Raw genomic sequence first — 27,363 nt, 5'->3', positions numbered from 1 at the left:
ACTGGCCCTGGAAAATTGGATAGGATGGGTTCCAGACACATCAAGGGTAGATGGAGATCTATGGCCAAATTTGTTACATTATGTTTGGCCACAGACCAACACAGAATCTACTGGGGAATGAGCTCATCCCAGACCATCCTTGTATTCTGAGATGGTTCTTGATGGTATATAAAAATTCTTAATAATAATAATGAAGGGATTGATACTGCCTATTGTTCCTTAAAACAGCTAGACAAACACGGACAAAAGTTTGATTCAAAAGGGAAACATACACAACAACAGGTCAAGTTGGAATCAATACTGACCATTAGTTCTGGCAAAAGAACACACATGGAGTCTACACTCAATATAATGGCAAAAATCACACCCATAACAAACTGCTGTGGAAAAGGAGGCATTTATATAACACAATGGTTCTCAAAAAAGAAGCGCAATTATCCCAGTCAGCACTGTGGTTGATTGGAACACGTTTGCCTTTAGTGACGTTCAAGAGATAAGCATCCACAGCAACAACTAAAACACCTACCAAAGTTTATTAATAAGGCCACTAAGAGAAGAAAAAGTGAAACTTGGATTCTGTAGTTCTCTCCCCAATTTCAAGACCAACAAATGTCCAACAAGTGTAAGCTCCCCGAGGCAAAGATCTTACTTTGTGAACTGCACAAAGGAGGCAGTGATGCTGCTGCAGAAGTTCAGTAATGTGAATTTTACTGCTTGCCAATCTTGTTTATGAGTACATCCATGTTGTGAAGGTTAATGGCTAAACTGACAATAAATCTACTGGGTTGACGGTGGGACCTATTCTACAAATAGACAAGGCGCTGGGGAAGGGAGAACTTGGATACATCACAGTGGTCTAAACAGGACACCTTAATCACAGCTTCTGCCGAAGGAAGCATGCAACCCACACCCTTTCTGTTTATTACAAAGTGGTTGCAGCAGGGCTTTGGCTTTCTTGCCATTACCGCTAAGCATGGCAATTGCTCTGGAGAGCTCTCAAGGGTTTTAGCCTGATTATGAGGAACAAGGACTTTACTGATTTCTTCAGTCTTACAGAAAGGCCCTTTCTTCTCTGTACTCGCACACATTCAGGACTCCCAACTCATTTCCCCATTGAAAACAAAAAGGTGAATGTGCAAAAGTGCAAGCAACAGTCATTCAGGAAAAAAACAACCAGCATCGGCTGTAGTGATGCTGTTCCTTCTGTCTGCAAGCAGCGACGCACTCCGCCAATTACACCAAGCAGGAACTGGTTGCTCAAAGATCCCTACAAATAGTTGCACATTGAGACAGTGAATTAAGAGTCTTTCTAGATCACTTTTCTAAAAGTGCAATAAATGTGCAGTTGTTACACTTTTGGCACGCACGATCCAGATGCTTCCCCTTGACATTTCCCTTCTCAATGGGGAATATTGCTTTCCCCAGCACTAAAAGGTAACATTATTTTGTACTGGGAAAAACAGATTCTTCTTTACACTAAAACAGCCACTGCCACTCTTCGCTGGTTGAGCTATTTTAATATTTTAGGTAACTGGGCCGTTTTCCCCGCTTGTTTTCTTTCTTTCTCCTTTTATTCCCTCTTTGTTTCCTCCCTCCCTCCAGGACACTTTGCTGTACTTCTTTTTAGTAAGAATCAATATGGAAACACTATAATGTTTCTGGATGAAGTGGTTACATAGATATAAGACTACCAACATTTTTGTTTTAAAGCCCCAACTTCTATGTCTATGGGCCCAATCCTATCCTACTTCCCTACACTAGAAAGAATACCACTACATCCTGCAGCTGGGGGTGGGGGGAATCACAGAGGTCTTCTCTGGGTAAGGGACCATTCTCTGGGTAGTTTCCTTATTTGGGGGTAAGCCCCCATGGCGTGGAGGGGTGTACTTGAACTTGAGCTAGCAAAACTGCTGGTTCAGGTCCTATGGACCTAGGCTGCAGGACTGGGCCCAGGAAGGGAGCTAGAAGTTGGCGGCAGCAGCTGTTGATGAACCTGACCCCTTCCTTGATCTGATCCACCTTTTCCATACTCTTGTTGCCGCTCCATTCTGCCTTCTCCAACCCGTCACCCTTCTTCTTTGGCCCGATTCAGCCAGGCTTTTCTTACAACCACAACAACCTTGTATTACTGGATACCTGTTAGGGAGAGTGCCCTATCTGGGGCTAGAAATCTAAAATAAGAACTGGCCAACCTCAAGGGTTGGTACAGCTGGGCCAGGGCCCTCAGAAGTGCCCACTACTGATCTTTGAGGCTGTCTCTGCATTCATAACCTTCATGCAGTGATAATGGATAAAAGTCCCTGGGGCACACTCAGTTAGGAAGGAGTCCATTGAGGGCAGTTTGCTGATGCTTCCCTAAAATAAAGAGTTGCTCATGAACAAAAATTAAAAATGCAGAGTTTTTTGTTTTTTTTCCAGTGCTTTAAAGGTGAAAGCTCTTCTGCAGCCCAGCAAGTGTGTGCTGATGCAGGCATTAAAATAAGGTTTATCCATTTTCTAGAATTGGACACTACTCTATCCTGGCTTCAATTTTTCTCCAAATGGCTATTTGCTCTGAAGCAAAGCTAAAACACAGCAGGGAAATGTATCCATTGACCATTTAGGTTTGCTCTTATGATGATGCAGAGCAAACAGCTGAACTTTATATAGGTTATGGTTGTTTAGAAACTTCCTTTACGAACAGGATGTATAATTCAATGATTGCTGAATACCACAAGTGCAAACAACTCCCAACTGTGATGGGAGTGACCCAGCTAATCTAATTTTTTGTATATGTTCATTTGCATAATGTTGCTGGATGACAAGTCATCAGCAGGTGGTTACATTGTACTCCTTCCGCAAAGCCATTTGTATAATATCCACAGCAAGAACAGAAGAAGCAGGTTGAAGGCAGTTATATCAGTGAATTGGGACTGCAAAGCGATTCTTCGAAAGATCCAGCAATTGGAGATTTTCACTTGGAAATGTAGTGTTTCTCATTATCTAGGTCATCTCCAACTTGACATTGGTCATGTAAGTGTCAAAACAAGCACAACATTTTATGAATGGCAGCAAAGAGGCTACATAACAGTTCAGAGCTTTGAAAATAAAAGTATTTTTCTGCCAGATGAACTTCTGGGAAAAAATAGTATGGGAGGCTTTTGTAGTGACTGTACTTTGATGATGAAAAGTCAGCTGTACAGCTTACCAAACTTCCACTTCCTGAAGCAGCTTGGCAAATGCTTTTTAAACAATCGCGAATTCCTTTAGTTTTTTGCAAGGGTAAATGTACACCTGACAAAACATTATCTGCATAATTAGATACATGATTACATATTATAATTAAACTTGAATTATGTGACATATATACAATTGTTTCTTTTAAAGGTGGATGGTCCACATGATGCTTGAGCAAAGGGGCAAGACAGAGAACGGATCCAGCATTCAACCTACTGACATGCAACTCTGTGCAAGGTAGGAAGACAGGCTATTCTGTTCTTTAAATCCTACATTCACCTTCACTCTTAAAGCCAGTTTCAGGAAGTTATTCCATACAGGCCTGTTGGGAATTAATTTGCAACAACTCTCATTGAGTCTTCCAGCCTGCTGAGATTATAAAACTTGGTGAGGTACTGCTATCCTCTGAATGATCAAAATTGTGAATCCGGCCCTACAAAGTCCGGAGGTGATATTGGAAATCACATGTATTGAATTAGGTTTACCTGCCTGTCTTGAAGCTTTAAGATACACTTCTGAATGTTTTCCTGCCATCATCAGAGTCATAAGAACTTTTCATGAGAGAGAGAGAGAGAGAGAGAGACTGTATAGGCTGCAAGCTCCTGAGAAAGACCATGCACTGAAGAACACTTTTAAAAATCATCTTCTGCTTCACATGTCAGCCAGTTTTAGAAAGCAAGGCAAACACCAATAAGACAGGAAGGCTTTTATGAACGTGGAAAAGCATGCTTTGCAAGCCCTACCCACTGAGACAAGCCTCCTACCACTGTTTGTTGTATCACATTCCTGGTCCCACTGCTGGGTAGCATGTGTCCAGAGGTCCAATGCTTACCACCAGACACCACCTCAATTACCACTGGTGGTACCCTGGTTGAGAAACACTTTTTTAGAGTATATCAAATCTTTAGCTCTTAAAAAAAAAAGGAACACCCCGTAAGGCAAAGGGTCTCCAAACTTTTTGGCCAGAGAGTCGCATCGAAATTTAAATGAATACATTAGAGACAGGACTTAGATGAATAAATAAATCAATGGGCTCAATTCCAGGTTTTCTCCAAGCACCAACACACACCACAGAAATAAAGCACACACTTAAATGGACTGTTATTCCCCCACCACACAAGCAGCTTACTTACGTGTACAGGAGTAAAAAACTCAGAACCAGCACATCACAAGAAACACCTGGAGCATGTTATGAGTGCCATGGAGGACTCCTTGACCCTCAGAAAGCCTAAGGCAGAGGGCCCAAAAATATCACTTCCAGTTTTTTGGGAATCTTTAGAAGGCGTTCTGAGGCATGACCTCCCCGACTCTCAGAACGCTCTCCAGACACAACTGGAGCATAGCTCCAATAAATGGACCAGAGGCTTATAGGGGACCAGAGGTTGGCTCCTGGGCTGGGGTTTGGAGACCCCTGTCATAAGGAAGTACCATAATATAAGACTGCACTTGCTATTAACAAATTACTTACGTTAACAATATCAAACTGTACTGTTTTCCTACCTGTTTGTACTCAGATTCTCTTCCAACCAGGACCTGCAGAATGTAACTGACAGGGTCTCCCTTCATGGGGGATACTGTTTCCCATGTAATTTCACAGTTTCCTTCTAACTGTCTCACTCGAGGTGCTGAAATAAAAATCCCCACATATTAATTAACTAAGGCGAACTCCAGTATTGCAATAAGTTACTTGTGCTTCTCCTTTGTTTCTTTCATTTTAAATTTGTGGAATATATTAACTACTCCAATTTTCAGGACTATGGTCTCTGTTCATAGAAATGAGAACATCACAAAGGTAGTACTGACAGGTAAGATCTTCCTGCCCACGGCAAAGATCTCTCTCTATAAACGAGATGCAAACTGCAAGAATTGGGAAATAGAAGAGGGAGGAAGATTTTAAGCTTCTGCTTTAGAATAGGTATTCTGAAATAGAAATTTTATAGGAAGAGATGCCTGCTGACAGAAGGAACAAGATCACTTCTGAAAAAGAAATTGAAACAAACTGATTACATGGATGATAAATAAAACAGAGAAAAGGTAACTGAGGCATTTGAAATGTGGTGAGGTTCACAGAGAATACATAAAGTGGGATAAGAAAGAAAATTAATGGGGGATTACTGGAATGGATTGATGAAGACAGATGCAGAGTGAAGAGGTGGCCACAACGTATTATTGGGTATAGCAGAAAAGGGGGTTAGCATCCAAAACGGCAGCAAAGAAAGAATGAAGAAGACTCCAAACAGGTTCAGAGAGGAAAAAAATCCCACACTTTATTGTGGATTGTTATTGCTGGCCTAATACGTTCTGGCATAATTGTCTTTTTCTGGGACACTAAAGACACACAAGAAAAACAAACACGAACAACCAGTATTGCACAGGCTTAAACATATAAATCAAAACTAACTATAGGTGCAAGCTAAATAATAAAAAAGGGTATGTGAACTAGGTTCTCAGGGAATTGTAAGTTCATTCATAATTCATTTCACATTATTATGGAGAGTCGTACATTCTTTTGGGTCATCCCATTTCTCAATCAGGAGGAGAGAAGGCGGCCAGGGGCATTGGAGACCCAGGCTGCTGATGAGATGAGGCAACTCCTTCCAGGAATTTGCCTACGAAACAACTGTCAGTGACTAGCAGCTGAGCCAGGTGTTTTGCATAGGACATTTGGGCCACTGCCAGAGGGAACCGACCAGGAAACGGGTTTGGAGAGATTGGGCAAACCACATATAAGGCGCCATATTACGGGAGCCAAATTCATTTCATACACTAGGACAAATAGCAATCATGGTGCCTTCTGAGGGTCTAAACTGACATCATTAAGCAGGATGTGACATCATTTAGCACAGGGGTGTCAAACATAAGGCCCGGGGGCCCCAGAAGCTTTTTATCCGGCCCTCATGCTTTCAACTGCTGAGCAGTGCTGAAGTGTTACTGCTGAAACAGCAGCCCACATGAAAACTGGGCTCTCCCGTATCTTGAAATATGATCAAGATTTGCATATTTTCTCTTCTGTCAAATGCAGTTAATGTGAACTAAGTGCTGATTTCTGGCCATCAGCTGCTTAATGATGTCACTTTCTGGTTAATGATGTCACTTCCGGCCCTCAGCAGGCCCTCTGTATGAAAAGAGTTTGACACCCCTGACTTAGCAGATGGTCAAAAATAAGCGCTTGGTTCTCAGGCAGGAACTCATTAGCTGCAAATGATGCAAAAGAAAATATTCAAATCTTGATCATATTTTCAAGTTATGGGACACCTCATTTATTACACTAGGAAAGCTCATCATGCCCTTTCAGCAGTCTCACTTAGCAGCTCAGCAGCTGAGAGGTGCTCTGCAAAGTGACATCTTGGCAGAAGTGGCGCTGCTGAAAGGGTAGTGAAGGGAGAGTCCAATTATCTAGTGGGCTGGATAAAGAGCTTCTGTGGGCCATATCTGGCCCACAAGCCTCCTGTTTGTCACCCCTGCACTAGATGGGCTTCCAAAATGTGCTGAAGTTTCGGTATCAATAGCTCTTCAGCATTCCATTCTATTTAGTGGACAATTGCATTCATGTACACAGACTTGTGCAAATACTGTTTGGTCTATTATACACCCCATATATCCTGATTTTTTTCATGATTAGAAACGCTCCCTCATTTATTATATTGAAACTTAATTTTACAACAGTAAGATACCAACTGGTCTGAAGGGATAGATGTATTCTAAAAGGTTAATATGTAGTTAACAAACTCTGCAAAGAAAAACTATATACAACTGATTAATTCTATATTAATCCACTGATTATTACACTGTGTGAGATAATTAGTAGGTGCAAAGTGCGAGTAAGGATTGATATGAAAGTGATACAGGGTGATTTCTTTGGCCTTCTTTTGTTTAAGGATAAATGAACACATCTGTCTTGGCCAGGATACAATGAAGCATTTAAAAAATGATAGCACAGGAGTACTAGACAAGCTAGAAGGCAAACTGAAGGTCTGTTGGAGGAAAGATCATTAACTTTTGAGGTGGTTTTCAAGGAGAAGTAATGACTCTAAGGAAGTATTGGTTAAAGTTGTTAGAGCAGACATCAATGACGTTGCATAAGAAACATTTAAAGCATAAAGGGAGGTGAACATTAGGTGGGGGAGAAAATTTACAGTACCAGATTTTTTCAAAAAAAAAATGAGAAGAAGGAAAGATAAGTCTGATCTTTGTCAGAGATCAGTAAAGGATTCAATTTAGACAGGGGTTCCTTTTGAAAAAATTAATGACAGAATGAAAACTTTAGGGCACACTAAGGAATACGTAGGCTATTTGTACTCTGAAACAAGGACAGGCGGAACAGTTGCAAGAAGGGGAACAAGACAGATGATTAGGTCAGTCATAAATAAGTCCAAAGAGAGCAATATTTAAGTACAGGATGGCCCCCTTATCCACAGATCCCATACCCATGGATTCAGTTATCTGTGATCACGTCCAGCAGCGCCCTGCACATTCCCCCTCTGGAAGAGAGAGGACCTCCACCCCCTTGGCTCTGAAGGGAAGCTTCTGAGCTCACCAGAGGCCAGAGACATCTGCCCTGATCTCTGCTGAGCTCCAACTGAGCTGTAGAGCTCAGAACACATGACTTACGGTTCACAGAGAAACAGAAAGTGACGTTTTAAATGGCCAATACGGCATTAGGAGGCCCAGAGAAACCCTCCAGGGAAGTCACGTGTTCTGAGCTCTATAGCTCAATCAGAGCCCCGTAGAGGTTCAGAAGCTTCTCCGACAGCTCCCCTCGCCTCTGGAGGGGGGACCGCCTCCCTGGGCTGTGGGGATGGGCGTTTACCTGTATCCACAGTTTCAGCAATCTGCGGGGGGGGGGGAGTGTTCTGGAACAGAACCCTCGTGGATAAGGGAGCATGCCTGTATACATTGTATAAGTAAAAATTCAAGGAGGATGAGTTTTGAATGTAATGATCTGCGGTGGAGAATATACTAGAGGCTTCTCAGGCTGGTTCACAAGATTAAATTGATTTTTTTTTATTTAGAATATTAAATACAGTAGCTTTTGTTTTTAAAGGCATTTAAATTTGTACCTGGTATGAGCAGATTCTGTATCCATTGGGGGGGGGGTGGTGGTGGTTCTGGACCAGAAACCTCCTGGTTACTGGGGTCTGACTATATACATCTTTAAGACGATGCAGCAAGCAAGGTTTCTGCCATGTGGGCAGAAGAAGCCACAGCCCATATCTTTTTATGATGCAGCTGCAGACCATCCTTTATCTCCTAATCTCAAAGACTCCCTTTGTATGATCAAAGAGCCCATCTTCTTCTGATGTAGTGGGATCTTGCATAGAAGTAGGAAGTATAAAATTATCTGATTCTATAGCCAGTGGTTCCCAAACTCAACGCTGCCATGGTACCCTCCATAATCACAGGGGCACCATGTGTCCTCTTCTTCCCGGCTCACTGGGCCAAGTTCTCAGAAGATCATGTGAGAATTGCATGAGATCTCAAAAAGATCATGTGCAATTCTTGCAAGATCTTGGCCTGGCAAGCTGGGCAGATGAGACCACGTGGCATCCTTGTGAGTGCGCTGTGGTGTACAGTTTGGGAACCACTACTAAAGCCCTTGGAGACTGCACCACTAGGCCAGATAAGCAGTGATACAGATGGAGTCATGTCAGACAAGTGTCAGATACAGACTCACTGTGTAGCTCTGGAAAGGCAGTTTGGCAGCCTTACTTTTCCTTTTATCAAATGGGACGTACAGTCAATGCCTTTCTTAGTAGGTTGTTGACGAGAATGGTATGATAATAGAGTGCTGTATGATTACTCCTAAGAACAAGATGTGACTCTCTTTGCATCACCTCCTCTTGCCCCCAGGAGATGCATCTCCCTTACCTTTGATGGCAGGAGGAACAGATTTGGTTGTGCTGAAGGTAAACACTTCTGAGAAAGGTCCTTCCCCAGCATCATTTACAGCTTGTATTCTAAATGCGTAGCAAGTAAATTCCATCAGCCGTTGTACCTTATAGGTGTGACTTGGTCCCCTATATATTGGAATAAACCTAAGCATAAGAAAAGACCAACTTAGCTACCATGTGACAGTGACATTCATTAACAAAATGCACTCTTTACGATTGCCTAACAGGTAGGCCACTTACACTCACCCAATTAGAAAAAAAACAACACACATGCTCAAGTAGACTGAAATTCATGCATGCCCAGAGTTGCCATTCATTTCCATGTAGGAATAGGCCACTGCACTCCCAAGCCCCAAGGAACGCATATGTGAGTTGGGTTCCTCTGTTGAAATGAGTAGGTTGACTGTTCCTAGAGAAGGAGATCCATGTGGCACTGAAGCCACAGCAGTTGACCCAAAATCTTATAAGAACATAAGAAGACCCCTGCTAGAGCCAAAGGGCCCATCCAGCCCAGCTTCCTGTATCGCACAGTGGTCCACCAGGTGGCTCAGGAAACACACAAGACAATAAGAGACTTGTATCCTGTATCCACTCTCTTCCATCTGGAATTCAGAGAGGGGCTCTCTGTAAAACCAGGAGGTTACATATACCCATGAAATGGAATTGTCAATGCCTTACAAAATTATGAAACACAACCTTAGCTGGATTCAAAGATATCACCAGGTCTCTCCATGAGAGAGGATTAAGAGGCAGCCTCAAGAATGCTGGCTGCTGACATATTTCTTCTTTATACTAGGAATTATCTCAGTAGACACAGGTCAACTAAAATCTGATCTCCCTGAGCCTGCTTTCCTTGATTCGCTCCCTTCTTTTTCCAACTGCAACCAACACAATTTACATAAGAAGAGCTCTGCTGGATCAGGCCAAAGGCCCATCTAGTCCACCTAATTTCTCTCTTCTGGTTCTTTGCTGCTTTCCCCCCTGTGTGGACAGACTTCATATTCTTCCTAAACTGTGCAGGACCATCAGATCCTAAACTACAGGATGCTAATAGGTTCATGCCCCTGATGAGAATGTCACTCAAATATCATGCCTGGTTCACAGTTTTCGTAAGAAGAGCCCTGATGGATCAGGCCAAAGGGTCATCTAGTCCCGTTCCTGTATCTCACAGTGGTTCAGTTTCCGCAAAGCCTCTTCCCAAACCCATACATTGAGAAATTGACTATATTATTTCCATTACAGTTCCTAATAAAGCACATCAAATGAAACTGTTTCTTGAGAATGGTATGACGGGGGGAGGGGGGAAGACTATCAATATTATATCTATAGAATCAACATTTTAAACATACTTCTTGTGTATCAAATGTTGTGCGAACATAATGCAAATATAGTACGTGAGTGCTATTAAGAGGCACCGATCCTGTGTAGACCCTTTGACTTGAGAGTGGTACACAAGCAAATGTTAGTCCTGCATGAACAGCACATTCAAAGTGCATTGTCCAATTACTCAGCTGACGGCCAGATGGGTTTTCAGTACACGCTGTGCACTGCTGTTGGGGGCTTGGATCTGGCAAGCAGATAACCATAAGAACAGCCCCACTGGATCAGGCCATAGGCCCATCTAGTCCAGCTTCCTGTATCTCACAGCAGCACACCAAATGCCCCAGGGAGCATACCAGATAACAAGAGGCCTGCATTCTGGTGCCCTCCCCTGCATCTGGCATTCTGACATAGCCCATTTCTAAAATCAGGAGGTTGCGCATACACATCATGGCTTGTAACCCGTAATGGATTTTTCCTCCAGAAACTTGTCCAATCCCCTTTTAAAGTCATCTAGGCCAGATGCTGTCACCACAACCTGTGGCAAGGAGTTCCACAGACTGACCACACGCTGAGTAAAGAAATATTTTCTTTTGTCTTCATTGCATTGGCTTGCCCACAGTGGTGGTCCTGGCCGCCTTGCTGTCCCAGGGCTGTAGGGTAAAATGCCACCCCCTCCAACCAGAAGTAATTGCAGTAACATCATCATGTCACCACAGTTACTTCTGGTATTATCATTCCACTCTGATGGCCTCCCTATTCTCCCTCCCTTTTTGTAAAGGTAAGAAGGGGGAGGCCGTCAAAGCAGTGCAATCCAGAAATGCCAATAGTGGCTTCAAGCTCGAAGGAAGAAGGGGGTGGGTGGGCCCTCAGATGACTGGAAGCTTGGAGGGTGGCCCTCAGTGGCGGCCAGCTCGCAGCCACTATCGACACAGTTTTGGACTAAGCTACTGACAGCCTCTCCCTTTTTCCCCTTTGAAAAAAGAAGGGGGAGTTGTGGCAGTGGCTATTTTTGCAGGGATAGAAGTGAGCAGTGCTCAGAGCAGCCATCCACCACTATAAAAAAAAGCAAAAAAAGGCAGGTGGTGCTATTGGGGTGGCTGTGGCTACTGCTTTTTTGCTTTATGGAAACAGAAAAAAAGCAGGGGTCAAGTGTGCAACGTGGGGGAGGTGACACATCACTGCCCCCCAGCACGCCACCCAAGGGCACTTGTCCCCACCGATCCCCCCCCCAGTACACCACTGCTTGCCCACAGTAAAATTCTGTTAATGCCTTAGCACTTAAGCCATTTCTGCTCAACGTTGCATAAACACAACAGGGACCAACTGTGTACCCCTGCAGGCAGGGCAAAAATTGGTTAAGTACATAGGTTAAGAGTGTACACAAGGAAGCAACCGAAGTATAATCCTACCTTATATAGCTAAATGAAGTTATAAAGATTTACTCTCTCATCAATGTGATTGATCAGACCCATGCCTTTTTTTGAGATGAGATTTTAAAAAAAAAAAATCATTAATGGAGGAAAAATAACCACTGGTGCTGTTCTGAACACAAAAGAGTTAAGCAGTGCAATCATAGCAGTTCTCTAGCTTCCACGTGTTCAGGGGAAGCAGTGCTAGTTCCTACGCAAGCTAATCATCACTTGTGGATTTAGTTCCACATTTCTTGTGTAATACCAAGAGGAATAAAACAGCCCTTCTGTAAGAGGGAGATACCTTCTGGATACAGAAGGGCACCTTTGGTTTTGGTCCATTGTTTTCCAGTGTCATGTTTCTATTTGTTTTGAATATTGCTGTCATTCATTTGCTGTTTTTTTTTTCAAGCAGCCTCATTTTTGGTCACTGATGCATATTACAACTCTGACCTTCACCATCATGCCCTCCTTGCTCGTGAACTTCCAAAGGCATCTGGCACGCCATTGTTAAAAACATAATGCAGGATTGGGTGGACCTTGGTCTATTCCAGCAAATCAATTTTCATGACTTCCATACATAATTATTAGCCGTTAACTCAGCTCTGACCATCTTTTTTCCATGTCCCCAAACAAGGAGGTGATGTTCAACAGGCTGGGGGCACTAGCGTAGCCTCAAACGTACTCATAATTACAAGGTTAGAGAACAGCTACTCATCTTACCCATGCTAACGCTTCTCCATCACACTGGCTAACTATAGTTCTCCCAATTATTTGTACTCTAACACATTAGCCAGTGAATAGGAAATGCATTTGAGTAGCATTCACAAAGACGCAAGACAGTGACGGTGGTACTTTTAGATCTGTGACATCAAATGCTGCCTAAGGAAGACGGCATCTCTAATTTTCATTGGAAGAAAGTCTGTCCTTACTAAGCTACAATCAGTTTCAATGGCCCGAACAACGAACCTCAATCATGAATGAAAAACCTACACTGTGATTTAGGCAGCAGAAGCAAGTTTCATCTTGATTAGAAACATTTTAGCTTCAAACCACAGCTGGTATCTTGGTAAATGTGTACAATCCAATTAGGATCTGAAGTAGGTACTTCGTATTCACTGATAGTTTCTCTTTGTCACATTTTAGAGTAGTATAGCTTGCTGCTGCCTGGGCAAGCAAGATTATATGTTTTTCTGGTTAGACATAATTACATAGTTATTGGAAAAGGAGTCTCCAGAGATCAAAAACTTCAACTTTTTTTTTGTCAGGAGGGTGTGCACTGAAAGTGGAAGGTAGGAAGTATTCATTTCTGATTGACTCTATAGTATTATTCACAGACTAGGGCAGCATTTCTCAAACTGAGTCATAACTTACAGGTGAGTTGCGACCTGATTTTTGGGGGCTGATGGACCTGCCATTGCCAGGAAGCTGCAGGGTAATATGGTACAAAATCTGGAAGCTGCTTCCAGGTCACTCCAGACAGTGACTCATGTCACTGGCTGCATTGTGCCCCAGAATCCTTTCAGATGTGACACGACATGCCCAATGACACAGGTCATGGGCTGGCGCAATCTAGAAGTGGCTTCTGAGTCATACACCATGTTTCCTGATTGTGGTGGGCCTGGGACCCACAGCAGACAATGAAGCGAATCGCAGGAAGGCTTCTTCAGGAGAGGAGGTGCACCACCACAATTTTTAAGGCCAAAGTCAGCACCCCCTCTCTGAGTGATGAATGAACCACCCACCCTCTCCACTCAGCCAGCCTTCCTTAGGCAGATCTCACAAGCCACACTGAGGCATGGGTTGTGGGTGCTTCTGACGGAGTATTCTCTGATCTTGGCTAAGTTTCTCCTAGAACTGTAAGTTTCTGATTTTCTACCAAGGAAGTTGGACATGACTGCCTGCTACTGAAACCCAGGTGAAGCCCTAGGACTAGACCAGTGGTTCACAATCTTTAGGAGCCCACAGACCACTGAGAAAACACTGGAATTGTCTCGGATCACATGCAACACCCTCCATCCCCACCACACACACCCACACAAATAGAATTCAATTTGGTAGCCTGTGCGGGTGTGGAAATGCTAACTGTGGGTGGTCCATTCTCTGCCCTCTCTGGTGGTCCATGGGGAAGCATCTCACTAAGTGACTGCTCCTCCACAGACTACCAAAAAGGGTGGAGAATGGACCCTCCCGCAGGTGGCACTTCAGCAAATACTGAACGAATGGACTACCTACAGCCACAACGGACAATTCAGTGGTCCATGGGGGAGTTCTTACTTGGTGAGACACTGGAAGGTGGTCATCTTTTTGCCTGAGACCTCACGGACCACTTCTCAGGGTCTCACGGACCACCTGTGGTCCCTGGACTACAGGTTGGGAACCACTGGACTAGACTTTGAGTGGGGTTTAATCCAACAGTAACCCTCTGTTTCAAGCTTTATGTCTCCAGGTACAGTGCTATCCAGGTCTACCATTTGACTTCATGATCCAGAACAGGACAGTCTGTACAAGCCCTAGAGAAAGAGCCACAAGTCAGTGGTGCAGCACACACTTTTCATGTAGAAGATCCTAGGTGCGGTCTGGGAAAAGACTTGTCTGAAATTCTGAAGAGCTTCAGCCTGCCAGTAAGTGAACAATACTACAAGGATGAATTATTGCTGCTACTATTTACTGCATAAAGGATATACGTATTATTTTCAAAGCACCATAAATTTCCTGAATGGTTTACACAGCAATGGTCTCGCTCTCCTAGACAGCTTCATATGTTCACCAATTCTGGTAGACTGAATGAGGAATTGCAAGACAATGTAAGTTTTGAGCCTCTACTTCATGATGGTTCACCATGACCTCTTCTCCCTAATGCCTTGGGCACACTGGGGATGTAAACGGCAGTGCCAAACCTAACATCAGTTGTCTGAGCAGGAACCTGAAGTATAGGCAGAAGCTGCTGATCTGTTGACTAGGCAAAGTGCAGAAGAGGCCAGGCTCCTAGTGAATCCAAAGGATTCATAAGCCTGCTAGTCACAGGGCCCAAAGTTGTATTCCTCTATTTGCTTCTATACTGAAAGGGAATACACTCATTGCTAGATCTCCCATCAGTTGGGCCAGGTCGCTCAGGGCAAAGGACTCCAGGTTGAAAGCAAAGGAGTTTCTAACACCTCATACATTGTTCACTAGTTCAGATGGAGCACGGTTAAAATCACAAAGACAAAATTTTCAGGAACGTTATGAAAACAAGGAAAGGTCGTGAAGCAAACAAGGTGAACTTTATCAAAATATTCTGCTATTCATTGTGTTGGTCACCAAACAACACTACATTTTATTGGGAGCTCAGATGTTAAAGAGCAGGAGGTCTGGTCTAGAGGGTAGAGCCTCCATTAGCCCGAAGATAACAGCTGAAGGTCGCCAGTTCGAGGACATTGGCAGCTCCCTGAACGGCTGAGAATGGCGAGACCTTGAAGCAGCTGACAATCCCGGCTGAGTGATTCCACCTGCTCTTGGAGTGAGCAAGAAGCGTCTTGGCTGCCCTCCATGTGAGAGATGGAGCTGCTTGTCAGCTTGCGTGGGAGAACTGGAGGCCAGAAGTGAGACCAAACCAGGAAGATCCATTCTGAAATGTTGTTGGTTCTTGAAAGAGAGAACCTCCATGATTGTAAAAATCCTCTTGAGTCAGAGGAGTAATCCGATGACCAGAAAGGCGGTATATAAATACTTAGTTGTTAATATTATTATTATTAACAACTAAGTATTATTTATTAATAAAGCAAAGCCTGAGGAGGAGAAAACCCTAGTGGAGAAAATCTGTAGAAAATTTCCTCTCCCATCGCTTTCCAATTAGCAGTTAGAATCTGTTTCATTCCCTGGTATTCTAATGTCAAACACAGCAATGGTTTATTTGCACAGAGAACATGGCGTTCCTAGAAAGAACGCTCAGGAGATGACAGGGCTGCAGTTTCATCACCACTATGTTTTTATCTTCCATTAGGATCTTCTGGGAAACAGTTTGTATGTCACCATATTGAATTTCCTGTCACCACTTAAAACAATATTCCATCAAACGTGGGAATTATGAATAGAATCATGATCCCTTTTGTTCTGCAGTCTTGCACTGTAAACTTTTATGGGGGGGGGGTGAGAGTCTCCCCTTTTGTGGAGAAAGGTTTTTCCTCTTCCCAATAAGTTATCTCAAGGAAAACGACCTCAAAATGTGAGGCATTAAGTGAATGGCCATCATTAGGTGAAACCCAACAGTATAAACAAAAATGTGAGGCTTTGCAATCTCAGTGCAAACGCAGCCATTATTTACACCCCTCATGGAAGGATCAGAGAAGGGGGAATGAAAAGAGAAGAAATATCATTAATATACTAATGAGCTTAACTGCTGACCGGAGGCTGTTTCTCCACAGCACAAGCAACCAGATCATTTGAAACCAAGGTTTACACACCTCGCTGAGCAACAGCTGCTAATAGCTATATAAGATGGGATATCACTGCAGAAAAAAATGTCCAGGTTTTCTGACGAACTCAGGCCTCACATCTCCAAATCTTAAAAAAGAAATTCATTTATACCTCTGATTCTACTTAAGTTTGACAAACTTGTCAAACCTTCAAGCTATTTATGTGAAATGGCACCCAAGAAGCCAGAACAGGTACCTGCTGAGGGCCGAAAGTGGTGTCATTAGGCAGGAAGTGATGTCATTAAATAGGTCATGACCAAAAATAAGCACTCTTTCTCACTTTTTCTTATTATCATTTGCACTCATTAGTTGCAAATGATAGAAGAGAAAATATACATATCTTGATCATATTCAAGATATGGGAGAGTTCAATTTTCAAGTGGGTTTCCCTTTCAGCAGTAACACCTCAGCATGGCTCAGCAGCTGAGAGCCTGACGGCCAGACAAAAAGCTTTTGTGGGCTGCATCCGGCCCCCGGGCCTTATGTTTGACACCCCTGCATTAGATGATGATGTAAATGAGTGACACCTTGGCTTCGAGCAGGTCTCTCCAAACCCCAGTCCATGAGCCGGATCCGGGGTTTGGGAGAATCCTTTCTCTCCGTGAGTGATGCTTACTGTTCCGCCATGTCGCATCTCGTCTGGGCACCAGATTTGGATGATGTAACACTCTGGGCAGTCACATCCGCCCAGAAATCTGGACACTATGCCTGCAGAGGCATTGGACCATAGATGTGATGTTCAGAGTGTCACAATATCCAGATCTCATGCCCAGAACAGCCGCAGCACCGTGGAATGGTAAGCGATGTTCGCACTGGGGAAGGCTTTCCCAGTGTTCAGAGGTTTCCAGTTTGGAGACTGCTGGCTTAGAGAATATTGGGCACACACACAGAAGCCATTTTTTCCACTCAAAGCACTACAGGCATGTGTAGCTTAACAACCTTCTGCTTAATGACAGACTGCATATATGACTGTGGCCAAAGCACAAAAAAGAGGCTTTTCATGATGTAGTCAGCAGAGTCAGCCTAGCCTGAAGCATACCCATTGTTGTATCTGAACAGCTGGGAGGTCTCCTTGGGGTAAGAGAGTATTTGTTCCCTTACCCTGTATAGTATCCCCAGCCTGCTCAGTGGGGTTACTCCGATCTGCACCTTACTTAGCTAGTGCACAACCGAGTAGCCCAGTGTATGGCTTTCAGGTCTGGGATGGGGGTTAGGATGCAGTGGAGGCTTGCTCAATCATCCCCACTCCCCTTCCCGAAACACCCCCTCTGGAATTTCCTTCCACCACCTGCCCACCGCCCCTCCATCATAACACTTACTTGCCCCAGCAGCCGTTGGGCAGGATGTAGTGATCATAGGATAGCGTACATCTTGCCACTGGCACTGCTTACTCACTGGGTGTCAAAAAAGTGCTTTATGGTGCTTTTATAACACCCAGCACCAGCTCTGTGGTTATAGCACGGGTGTAGCCCGACCACCGGACAAAGGAAAAAGTCACACAACATGTGCAAGCCTGAAAACTGAAGAGTGCCAATGTAGTGGCACCATAGGAGTATGGTAGTGCACTATTGGTTCAACTGTCCATCCTGGTACCCTCTTCATGTGTACTGGGAGTATACAATGGAAGGGGGTGATGAAATAATGAGAGGGGAGAGGGAGAAAAGAATTGTGTAGGTACTTAGAGGTTGCTCAGAGAATAAAGCATGGGAGGGTGATAAGGAACCAGGATACAGTTGACAGCCTCCTAAACATTTATTACTTAATGTTTAGACTGCTTTTCCTGAAGATACCAGAGGCTTAGAGAAAATGGATGAAAAAAATATATAAATAATGCAATAACTATGAATACTAAAGCAACAATAAAACCAACAAACAGTTATAAATAAATGACTTTCTAAGACTATAGCTATAAGGCCTACTTAGTTGGCTAGATAATAAAGTCTTGCATTTGTAATCCAGCTCTTATGCAGAACCAACTAAATTACTGCTTACAAATCCAATTTTGGATTAATATATCATTTTACAATACTAAGCAACATTTGCTAAATATACGTCACACTTTACATTCTAATGTATTCATTTACTAGACAGCACGTTTGTTTATATTACTGAGGAATTCACTGTCATGGGAGATTTGTGACATATAGCAGCCTTTTCCTAGGGAATTCCTAGCCTTGAAACATGTTTCCTAGGGAATTTAAGGCCTTTTGCCTGTCACAGTAGGACCCTGAATCAATGATACTTAAGACTTAAATGTAACTAATCTTCATTGCTATACGACCATGCAAAAAATGGCAGAATAAGACTGTAATACACATGCAGCGACACCTTGAAACCCGCAGGCTAATTCTACCTAAACTGGCATGGGCTACACTGCAACCCAAGGAGGAGTTTAGCAGGTGGAAAGTCTCCTGGGGGGGGGGCACATTTGTTGGCTTGTCACGTGCCTTATCTCGTCTGATCTTGGAAGCTAAGCAGGGTCAGGCCTGGTTAGTACTTGGATGGGAGACCGCCTGGGAATACCTGGTGCTGTAGGCTTATACCATAGCCTTTCGAGACTGAAGGTTGCCAACCAACCAACCCGGGGTAAGCTACAGCCTATGCGACAGGTCAACTTGGACGTGAACCAGCTATTTAAGTTGGCACAAGTCTGCATTGAACTGTGTTGACAGATCAGGCATGGGAAGGGGTACAGGATATGGTGCGCACCAGTACTGCCCCTTCTACTGCCTTCCGAGACAAATCTGCCCAACCCGTCCCTCCTGTCGCCCTTCCCTGCCCTCCCCCTGTCCCTGCGCTACACAGTGCTAAACCTGCCTGCTCTGGTGTTCTGGCTACTGATTCATGCTCTGGCCTTCCTGCTGGCATGCAACCTTCACACCATTGCCAAGTGTTTCATGGTGCTTTTGCAACAGAGTGAAGGCCTGGTGAGCTGGCAGAGCATGTGCATATCTGTTAGGATCAGGGCCACATTTTCCCTTAATCTGTCAGGTTACATGAACAGAACCAATTAATGGTAACTAAGGTGACTTTGATCAGGGCATGGAAAAAAAATAGGTAATACATTCACATGTACATGGATACATATCACAAAGTGGTATCAGCCCATGATGTACTAAATAATGTAACTTCATAATGAAGAGCTTTAGCAAAGCAGATTGTCAGCTTAGTATTTATCTCCTCTTTGTTTCCTTACGCACTTGGGAATTTTACAATGAATACTATAAGCAACCACACTGTGCAGTCTTAATTGTCAATTTCCTTTCCCTCTTTGCTAGCCAGAACTCTAAACTATTTGCATGCTGAGTATTATCAGTTAATATGTTAACGCACCTATTTTTGTATTGTTTAAAAATCCACTTCTGGGGCTCCTGAAGCTGGATGAAAACCAGACACTTCTGTTAAAGTGGGTGTTAACGGTCTTGATTTAATTAAGAGTGTAAACCATTTTCTAATTAGACTCCTTGAAACCTACAGTAGTTGAGTAATAGCTGTATTTAGCAGACTGCATGTTGCATCTGTGTGTTTATGCTTTACATACAAACTGCTTATATCAGTTTTTAAAAACATTTTTATTATTAAAGTAGTGCCATCAACATATGTGCTTTGAAGTTTCCAACCAGGTGGGCCAGTTCACATGCAAAGCCAAGCCATGAGTGCCGCCCAGGCTTATACAAGTCAGGCAAATTACTCCCTGTGCTTGCCCTCAAAGTCATGGTTTGCAATTCTGATTGGGAGAGTAGGCACAAACCATGGTTTACCAGTTCCCCACATATAACAGCAAACAACTGTTCACTGCAACCCTGGAGGTACCTACCTCAATGAAATGCATGGAGAGAGCAGTGGTGAAAGACAATGGAAGGGCAGAAGTAGCTGCCACCCTGGTTGTCTGAGACAACCATCTCAATCGGTCTTATGCATGGGCTGCCCCTAGTACCAAAGAAGCTTGTTTTTACTGATTAAATTGATGTTTTATTATCCTTTTCGTAGTTGTCTTGAGTTAACCAAGAGGGTTGAAACTACTATTATATTATAAAGAAATAGTTTTTTGCCTTCACCACCACCATAGCATTTGGTGGTGGAATCTAGCTCGTGTACAATCATGAGTCTTCCTCCAATGTCCTTCCAACTGTTACCCTAACTATTTCATTGCTCTAAAGCAGTGGTTCTCACATATTTAATACAGGGACCCACTTTTTAGAATGAGAATCGGTCAGGACCCACCAGAAGTGATGTCATGACCGGAAGTTACATGATCAAGCAGGAAAATTTTTTTAACAATCCTAGGCTGTAATCCTACCCACACTTACCCAGGAGTAAGTCCCATTTACTATCATTCTTAAAAGAATATACATAATAGCTTGTTGAAAGAACAAGCCTGTAACATTTCCCCAAATGCAGTCACACACCATAGAGCATCAAGTCTAATATATTAAAAATAAACTATTGAAATGAATGGGGACCCACCTGAAATTGGCTCACGATCCACCTAGTGGGTCCCGACCCACAGTTTGAGAAACACTGCCCTAAAGTTCACAAAAAACAAAGGATCATGGAGTCTCCTTGAAGGGAGGAAGTGCCTAGGAGCTACGTACAGCCCGATTCATTTCGCCATTCCAGAAGTCAGGGCTCCCATAGACTCAAATTATGGAATTTGAGTGGAATTTCTCTTGTGAATGGAGGTGGACCTCTTAGATTTCACTGTGCTATGCTAATGCTTTTTTTTTTTCCTTAACAAAAGGACTCAGACATCACAACTGGAGACTTATTAGGCTAGCTGCCTCAACATACATCTGACACCCCTACAAATCCTACTCCACATCCCCAAAGACAAAGGAAACTGTGGGCTACCACATACTACAAAGAGAAGAAAGGTGATCTTCTCACCAGAGGTCAAGAATTTTAGGCCACTTTGCTATCTGGAATAAATTCTCACTTCAGATGCAAAGTTCACTCTGCAAATACCCCCACGTTCCACAAAGGTGCTGCGCCATTGGGAGAGATGGGTGAGATCATTTCTGCCCAACGTTGCATATACGCAATGGAGACCAAATGTGTATACCTGTGGGCAGGGCAGAAATGGGTTAATAGCCAAACTCAGATAAGACCAACCTTCCAGATATTCAGGAGGAACTACAGGGTGTTTTTTCCCCCTTTAGAAAAACTTCTGAGAACATCTTATTTGGGGTAAAAGGTTTCCATCCCAGTTTCACTGTCATCTGCTTTACTGCAATCCTTTAAATTTTTTATTTAAGACATTTGATTTATGCCTTTAAACAAAATCCACAAGGTGCTTGCAATTAAAGAGATCAATATAAAAAGCCTTCTCAGTAAATTAAAAGAGGAAAATATAAAGCAGCACAAGTGTGTCATAAAAGAGAACTTAAACTCAAAAAGCAGCAGTAAAATCATCATTTGCCTGTGCAAATATAAACCTTCACAGATCCCTATTTTAAAAGTTTAGGATGATTGTATTATGAAGATACATGTTATCTGCCTTGAACTTTAGTGATGGCAACGTTACACCATTGCTGCCTTTGCATTAGGAATCTGAAAGTGGTGTAATTATTTACAAGAAAAAGAACAATTAGTGGCAAACATGCCCAGTCACAATAGCTACTTTTCAAAAATCTAAACAAAAACTGAGATTCTGATCAACACATCAAAAATTTGCACACTGCCCACTATCCAAACCTAATCAGGAAAACATTTGAGTCATTCCTCATGGTGGGGAACCCTGTCAGAGGAAAACATGAGCATCAGAGATAGAAGGATATGACTAATGGGTATTATCTTACTGAACTCCTTCAGTGCATTGCACCTATTATTTATGGGGTATGAACAGCATTTTGACCTTTGAATATAACACATGGCTTGATGAGGCTGGTTCTTTAAGGTAGAAGGTATTAGCAGAGATTACTACAACCTGTTCATCATCTTTCCTCCTTCCCAATCCTATTTAAGCCCAGTTAATTGATGGCTTGCATGTCTAGCCCTGCAATTCTGCTCCTGATCATTGAGCTGGCCTGTTGAATCCCACAACAGGCATATACTTACGTAATGGTATATGCACATCCTTTCTGACCATATACAAAATATGCTGGGCTCCATAATGGCCAACAATGACTTGTATTTGCACCAAGCATTGTTCAAAAATATGCTCAACTGCTATAAATTTTTCATTTTCCTATTTCTTAAAACAATGCTGTAGGGATGCAGATCAAATACTTACAATCAAAGTGTTTGTAATGTTTCATGAAGCACAATCCAATTTGTTTCTTACATTTCTAGAACACAATATGATTACTGCAAATGTGGTGTTCCTCTGTATGAAGATCGCACATAAAAGCTGCATAATAATTGCTGTGTAATAATAATAACTACAGTTCACAATTCCCATATGCTAGAAGTGTTCCTGTCAGCCACCCTAGAACAGGTAATAGGCCCTGTAGCTAAAATCATGGAACTGGTGAAAGACCTCAAGATCACTTAGTGCCATCTCGAACGACATTTTTTTTTAACTCACTGTTGAAAACCCAACTTGGAAATAATCACCAATCGTGTTACAGAGTAAATATTCTTGCTATGAGAGGTTTCTGAAACAACTGAATGTGCATGGGCTGAATCCAGCACCTGCAAAACACCTTCCCCGTCATGTCCAGAGCTTCCTGGGGCATTTGGTGGGCCACTGTGAGATACAGGAAGCTGGACTAAATGGGCCTATGGCCTGATCCAGTGGGGCTGTTCTTATTTCACATGGAGCCTTCATCTCTTCCTTGTTGATCTTGTCAGGAAGCCACTCTGCCCAGCTGCTTCCACATTCCATTGCCCCAGCAGGCTCTGTGCCCAATTTCCAGGCAGAAGTGGTTGACTGCAGCCACTCCCTGACAAGATCGGCAAGGAAGATATGACCGAGCTGCGTGGAACGGCAAGCTCCAGACATGACAGGGAAGGCTTTCTACTTTCATAGTGGTCCCGTGGTTTGGAGACCAATGGGTAGGGGACAAGATAGGACCTTGCAGAAACCACCAGACCAAAGACCAGGAGATTAAACTGGAAGAAATGGAGACGGATTGCAAATGGTGCTGGTCACCTAATAGTAACACAGCATTAAAAGCTGGTAATGTTGAAGAGATGGGCTTAAATTGATTTGTAATGGGCTTGTCTGCATGATTCACTTCGAGTATGTGTCAGGACATTCACACATAATAAATATGACTCACTATGAATGTGTGTAAGGAACAAGAAGCGATCTAGAAAATGGCACATGTTTTTAGGAAAAAATTGTAAGATCATCTGTGCAGGCCAACGCACCTGCCTTTTGTGCACTGTTTTATTTTATTATTTTACCTTTAAGCGGTATTTTTTATCAATTGATAGCTGACTTGAACTGCCTACCGGCAAGGAAAGCAGGACATAAAATATTTGCAACCACACACTGCAACATACTAGTTAACAGTATCGAAACATCAGTGGCTCTTGGGAACACCTGCAAGCTTCCCAGAAAAGGCATAATTGTCTGAAGAGCTGAAGGCTAATGACTGCCATCGAAAATTTAACTGTTGATGCAACAAGGTTAATTTGTTTGACCTTGATTTACTGAAAAAAAGCAACCACCATTAAACCACGTAATACTCCTCTGCTCTGGAAATATTTGTTGATTAAATTGCCATGATCCATTCCCATTACTGCTGGTTAGAGAGCCTGCCACACAATAACTGCGAACCCTACTACAAAGAGACAGTGTTCCACTTGTCCTTGATAGGATGACACATTCAAAACAAACTTGTGTTCCAGTGTGCTTGTGGTTTGAATGCACTCATTTCCAGAGAAAATCAACATAAATGGTGAAACAAGAAATACTAATTGGATCTTCCTAGAGAGCTCCTGGAGAGAGGGTGTTGAATCGAGGAAAAATGGACCCTGGCTGAATATTTAATACATGCACTCTGTCAAGCCTCCTCGTTGATGAAGGTTTCCAAGTATCTTGACTTGCCAACTCTGTAATCAACAAAGCATCCACCACCCAAAACCACTTGTGCCAAACATTTATTGCCAAGGTCCCATTTTTCAGACTTCAGTTAGCACAGAGAGAGGAAATCTCAGTGGGAAAAAGATTCCCATCTGAAATGCAGGAGAGCTGCTTCCAGTTTGTGTAGAGAAGCATTTCCTAAATTGTGGGTCGGGACCCAATTTTTGCTGAGTCATGGAGCACTAGCATAACCCTCCAGTGAAAACATGGTGCTGGAAAGATCAGAATACTAATTGCCTCAAGTCCTGAGGCTATTCAAAAACCAGATAGCTGCTAATTGCCCTGCAAAGAGCTCAGCTCCTGCAGTTTGCAATCATGTGTAAAAATAGGCAGATAGAAGTTATCTTAGTTGATACCCCCTAATAAAGAATCCCCCCCCCCAAATAAAAACCCAGAAGTTTTTTTGGTTTTTTTTATTTTTCTGGGAAGAAATGAGAAAGGAAGGAATTCATTAGGGCTGTCTCATTATGAGAAGTGGATCAAATTTTTTTTAAATAAATGTAAATAATATATTGTTTCTTTGGGTCCCAGTGCTAAAATGTTTGGGAACCACTGTACACCATACTCAGCTAGCGGGACTTATCCAAAGTCAGCTGTGCATGGTCATATACTTTGTGTGCAGTAAGTTGTAGATTCACTCCCTGGCATCAGGTACGAAGTCTGAGAAAATCTGGGGAGCTGCTGCCAGTCAGAAAAGAAACAACTAACGGCCCAATCCTAACCAATTTTCCAGTGCTGGTGCAACTGTGCTAATGGGGCATGTGCTGCATCTTGTAGTGGGGCAGCAGTCACTGGGGCCTCCTTAAGGTATGGGAACATTTGTTCCCTTACCATGGGGCTGCATTGTAGTTGCACCGGGGCCAGAAAATTGGATAGGATTGGGCCCTTAGGCTGCAATCCTATACACACTTACCTGGAATTAAGCCCCACTAAACAGAAAGGGACTTATTTTTGAGTAAACATGTATAGTACTCATACCACTGGTGGTACTTGAGGTGGTGTCCAGTGGTACTCCTGGGACCCCAGATTCCTGCCACTTGGCAGCTAGACCATTAATGCAATGTGACAGGCAGCAGTAGGAGGCTTGGCATAGCAAGCAGAGCTCCTGCGTGCACTTTTTGCATGCTGGAAAAAGACCTCGTGTCTGCCCTGAGCCTCTTAACAGCGTTTGTTGTGTTGTATTTGGCCTCCCAATCTAGAAATAACTGGCAATTATAGCCAGTTACTTCGGGTGGTAATTCTAATAGGTGGACCATGCAAAATGGTTCGGCAGGGGACAAACATTGAGAAGTGCTGATGTACAGGATTGTGCTCCAAGTCAGACAGATGAACGGGCTGTCTCGGTGGTTCTAACCTTAGTTTCCCTCCTGGAGTGAGGCCATGCCTGCTGCTCACACACTCTGGCAGTACAGTTCTTAGGTTCTTTTGAAGGAGAGTTAAACTGGTTGACATTTAAAGGACAGACGTGCCCCGAATACAGAGAATCAGTAAGAGCAGTGTAAGATTTTCCTTGTAAAAGAACAACACAGAGCTGTACCCAAAGAATGTCATGTCTGTGCACGTAAGAGAGACTTGGGCTTGTGCTTTGTGAAGAGCAGCCCCCACCCCCCCATGCTTCATAGCAAACCTGTTTTGTAACTGTGGAAAACCTGAAGAGCAATTTGTGATATAGCATAAAGATATCTCTCATAAAAGAAAGACTTCCAAGGTTCCGCTTGCCATTCTCACTCCCTTGAGCATATCCAAGTAACTCTGAATCCAAGTCATGGGGTTTATCTAATATGGGGAGGGGGAAGTATCAGCAGATTCACTTATCTGTGGATGCAGGAGGGCCCTCCAGTCCCCATCCCCCTCCCTCCAAGCATTTTTTCATTGCTTTCAATCATTCTGAGCCCTGCAGAGGCTGCAGGAGGAAATGTGTGGCCTCTACGGGGCTCAGAAGACTCTCCGGAGTGCTGCTCCCCTCACCCTCAGAGGGTGGGGAGCGTCCCCCCATATCTGGGCATTCATGTACCTGCAGGGGGTTCTGGAACCGAATCCCCACAGATATAAGGGTACACCTGAATACTGGATTCATGCAGCATAATTAATAAGGGTCCTTATAGCCATGATAGCAATGTGGAACTTATAAATGCAGAGACAGTGTACCTCAGTATACCACATGTGTGTACACACAAACATGACTTTCATGTCCTGACTGTGAGCATCTCATAAACTTCTGACTGGCCACTGTTGCAAACAGAACTGGACTAGATGGCCTTAGCAAGGCTGCTTGTATATTCCTACATTACCCCAAAGCTGCCTGCTTTCCACCCTAATTTTTCTAGCACCTTAAAGTGCTGGCAAATAAGAACACTTGCCAGATATTAATTTCATTCTGTTCAATTACATATTGTAGCAGGGACCTTACATCTGCCAGGCATGGCTTTGCAACTAAGTAGCTTTAATTAGTCACTATTTCAAAGGGGCATTTATATTCATTTAATGTCTCTTGGTGCTTCTTCAGGAAAACAACAACAGGGTTTGGTCTTTGGGGGTGGGGGAAGACAGACATCAACACCCTCCCATCTTTTTTCTTTTAGGACTTGCTCTCATCGCCTTCGAGATCAGAACCAGACAAAATTCAGCACACACTCCTCAATGCTTTAGATGAAATGGGAACCCACTTGTATATTTGCAACTTCCTTATTCTCACAACAGAGTTCCAAAGCCCAAGAGATGTTCCCATCTCTTAATCACACAATACTGAAGGCTGTTTACTACTAGTTTGATACTGAACTCATTTGCCATAGGACTGCCCTGTGACGGTTTGGGAAGCAGATTGACCATAGCATGTTCTTTGCTTAAAAAAAATGTAAGTAAAAGAAAATGGACTATTTAATCTAACAATGGATCTGTTTCCAGTTGCTACAGCATAAATAGCTGCAACTCAAAAAACCACATTCAGCAACATGTGCTGTCTGGATAGGTAAGGTTCAATTCTTAGCATCTCAAGGGTGGCCTGGAAAGACCTGTCTGAAAACCTGAAGGGCTGC

The 27,363-nt window shown here is 43.2% G+C and overlaps 1 protein-coding gene across 3 annotated transcripts in view; it reads right to left on the bottom strand.

The window, feature by feature from the left end:
• Positions 1-27,363, bottom strand: part of FNDC3B (fibronectin type III domain containing 3B) — a 313,728-nt gene that overhangs the window by 9,296 nt on the left and 277,069 nt on the right. For all 3 annotated transcript variants that reach the window (XM_066619166.1, XM_066619167.1, XM_066619168.1), the window contains 2 exons: positions 9,085-9,251; positions 4,717-4,841 (listed from right to left, as the gene is read on the bottom strand). In XM_066619166.1, coding sequence (XP_066475263.1) covers positions 4,717-4,841; positions 9,085-9,251 — 292 coding nt within the window. The remainder of the gene's footprint in view (positions 1-4,716; positions 4,842-9,084; positions 9,252-27,363) is intronic.

This window comes from Tiliqua scincoides, chromosome 3, assembly GCF_035046505.1.
Source record: "Tiliqua scincoides isolate rTilSci1 chromosome 3, rTilSci1.hap2, whole genome shotgun sequence".
Lineage (NCBI taxonomy): Eukaryota > Metazoa > Chordata > Lepidosauria > Squamata > Scincidae > Tiliqua > Tiliqua scincoides.
Note: the sequence above shows the minus strand (reverse complement) of the source record. Positions and strands in the feature narration are given on the sequence as shown.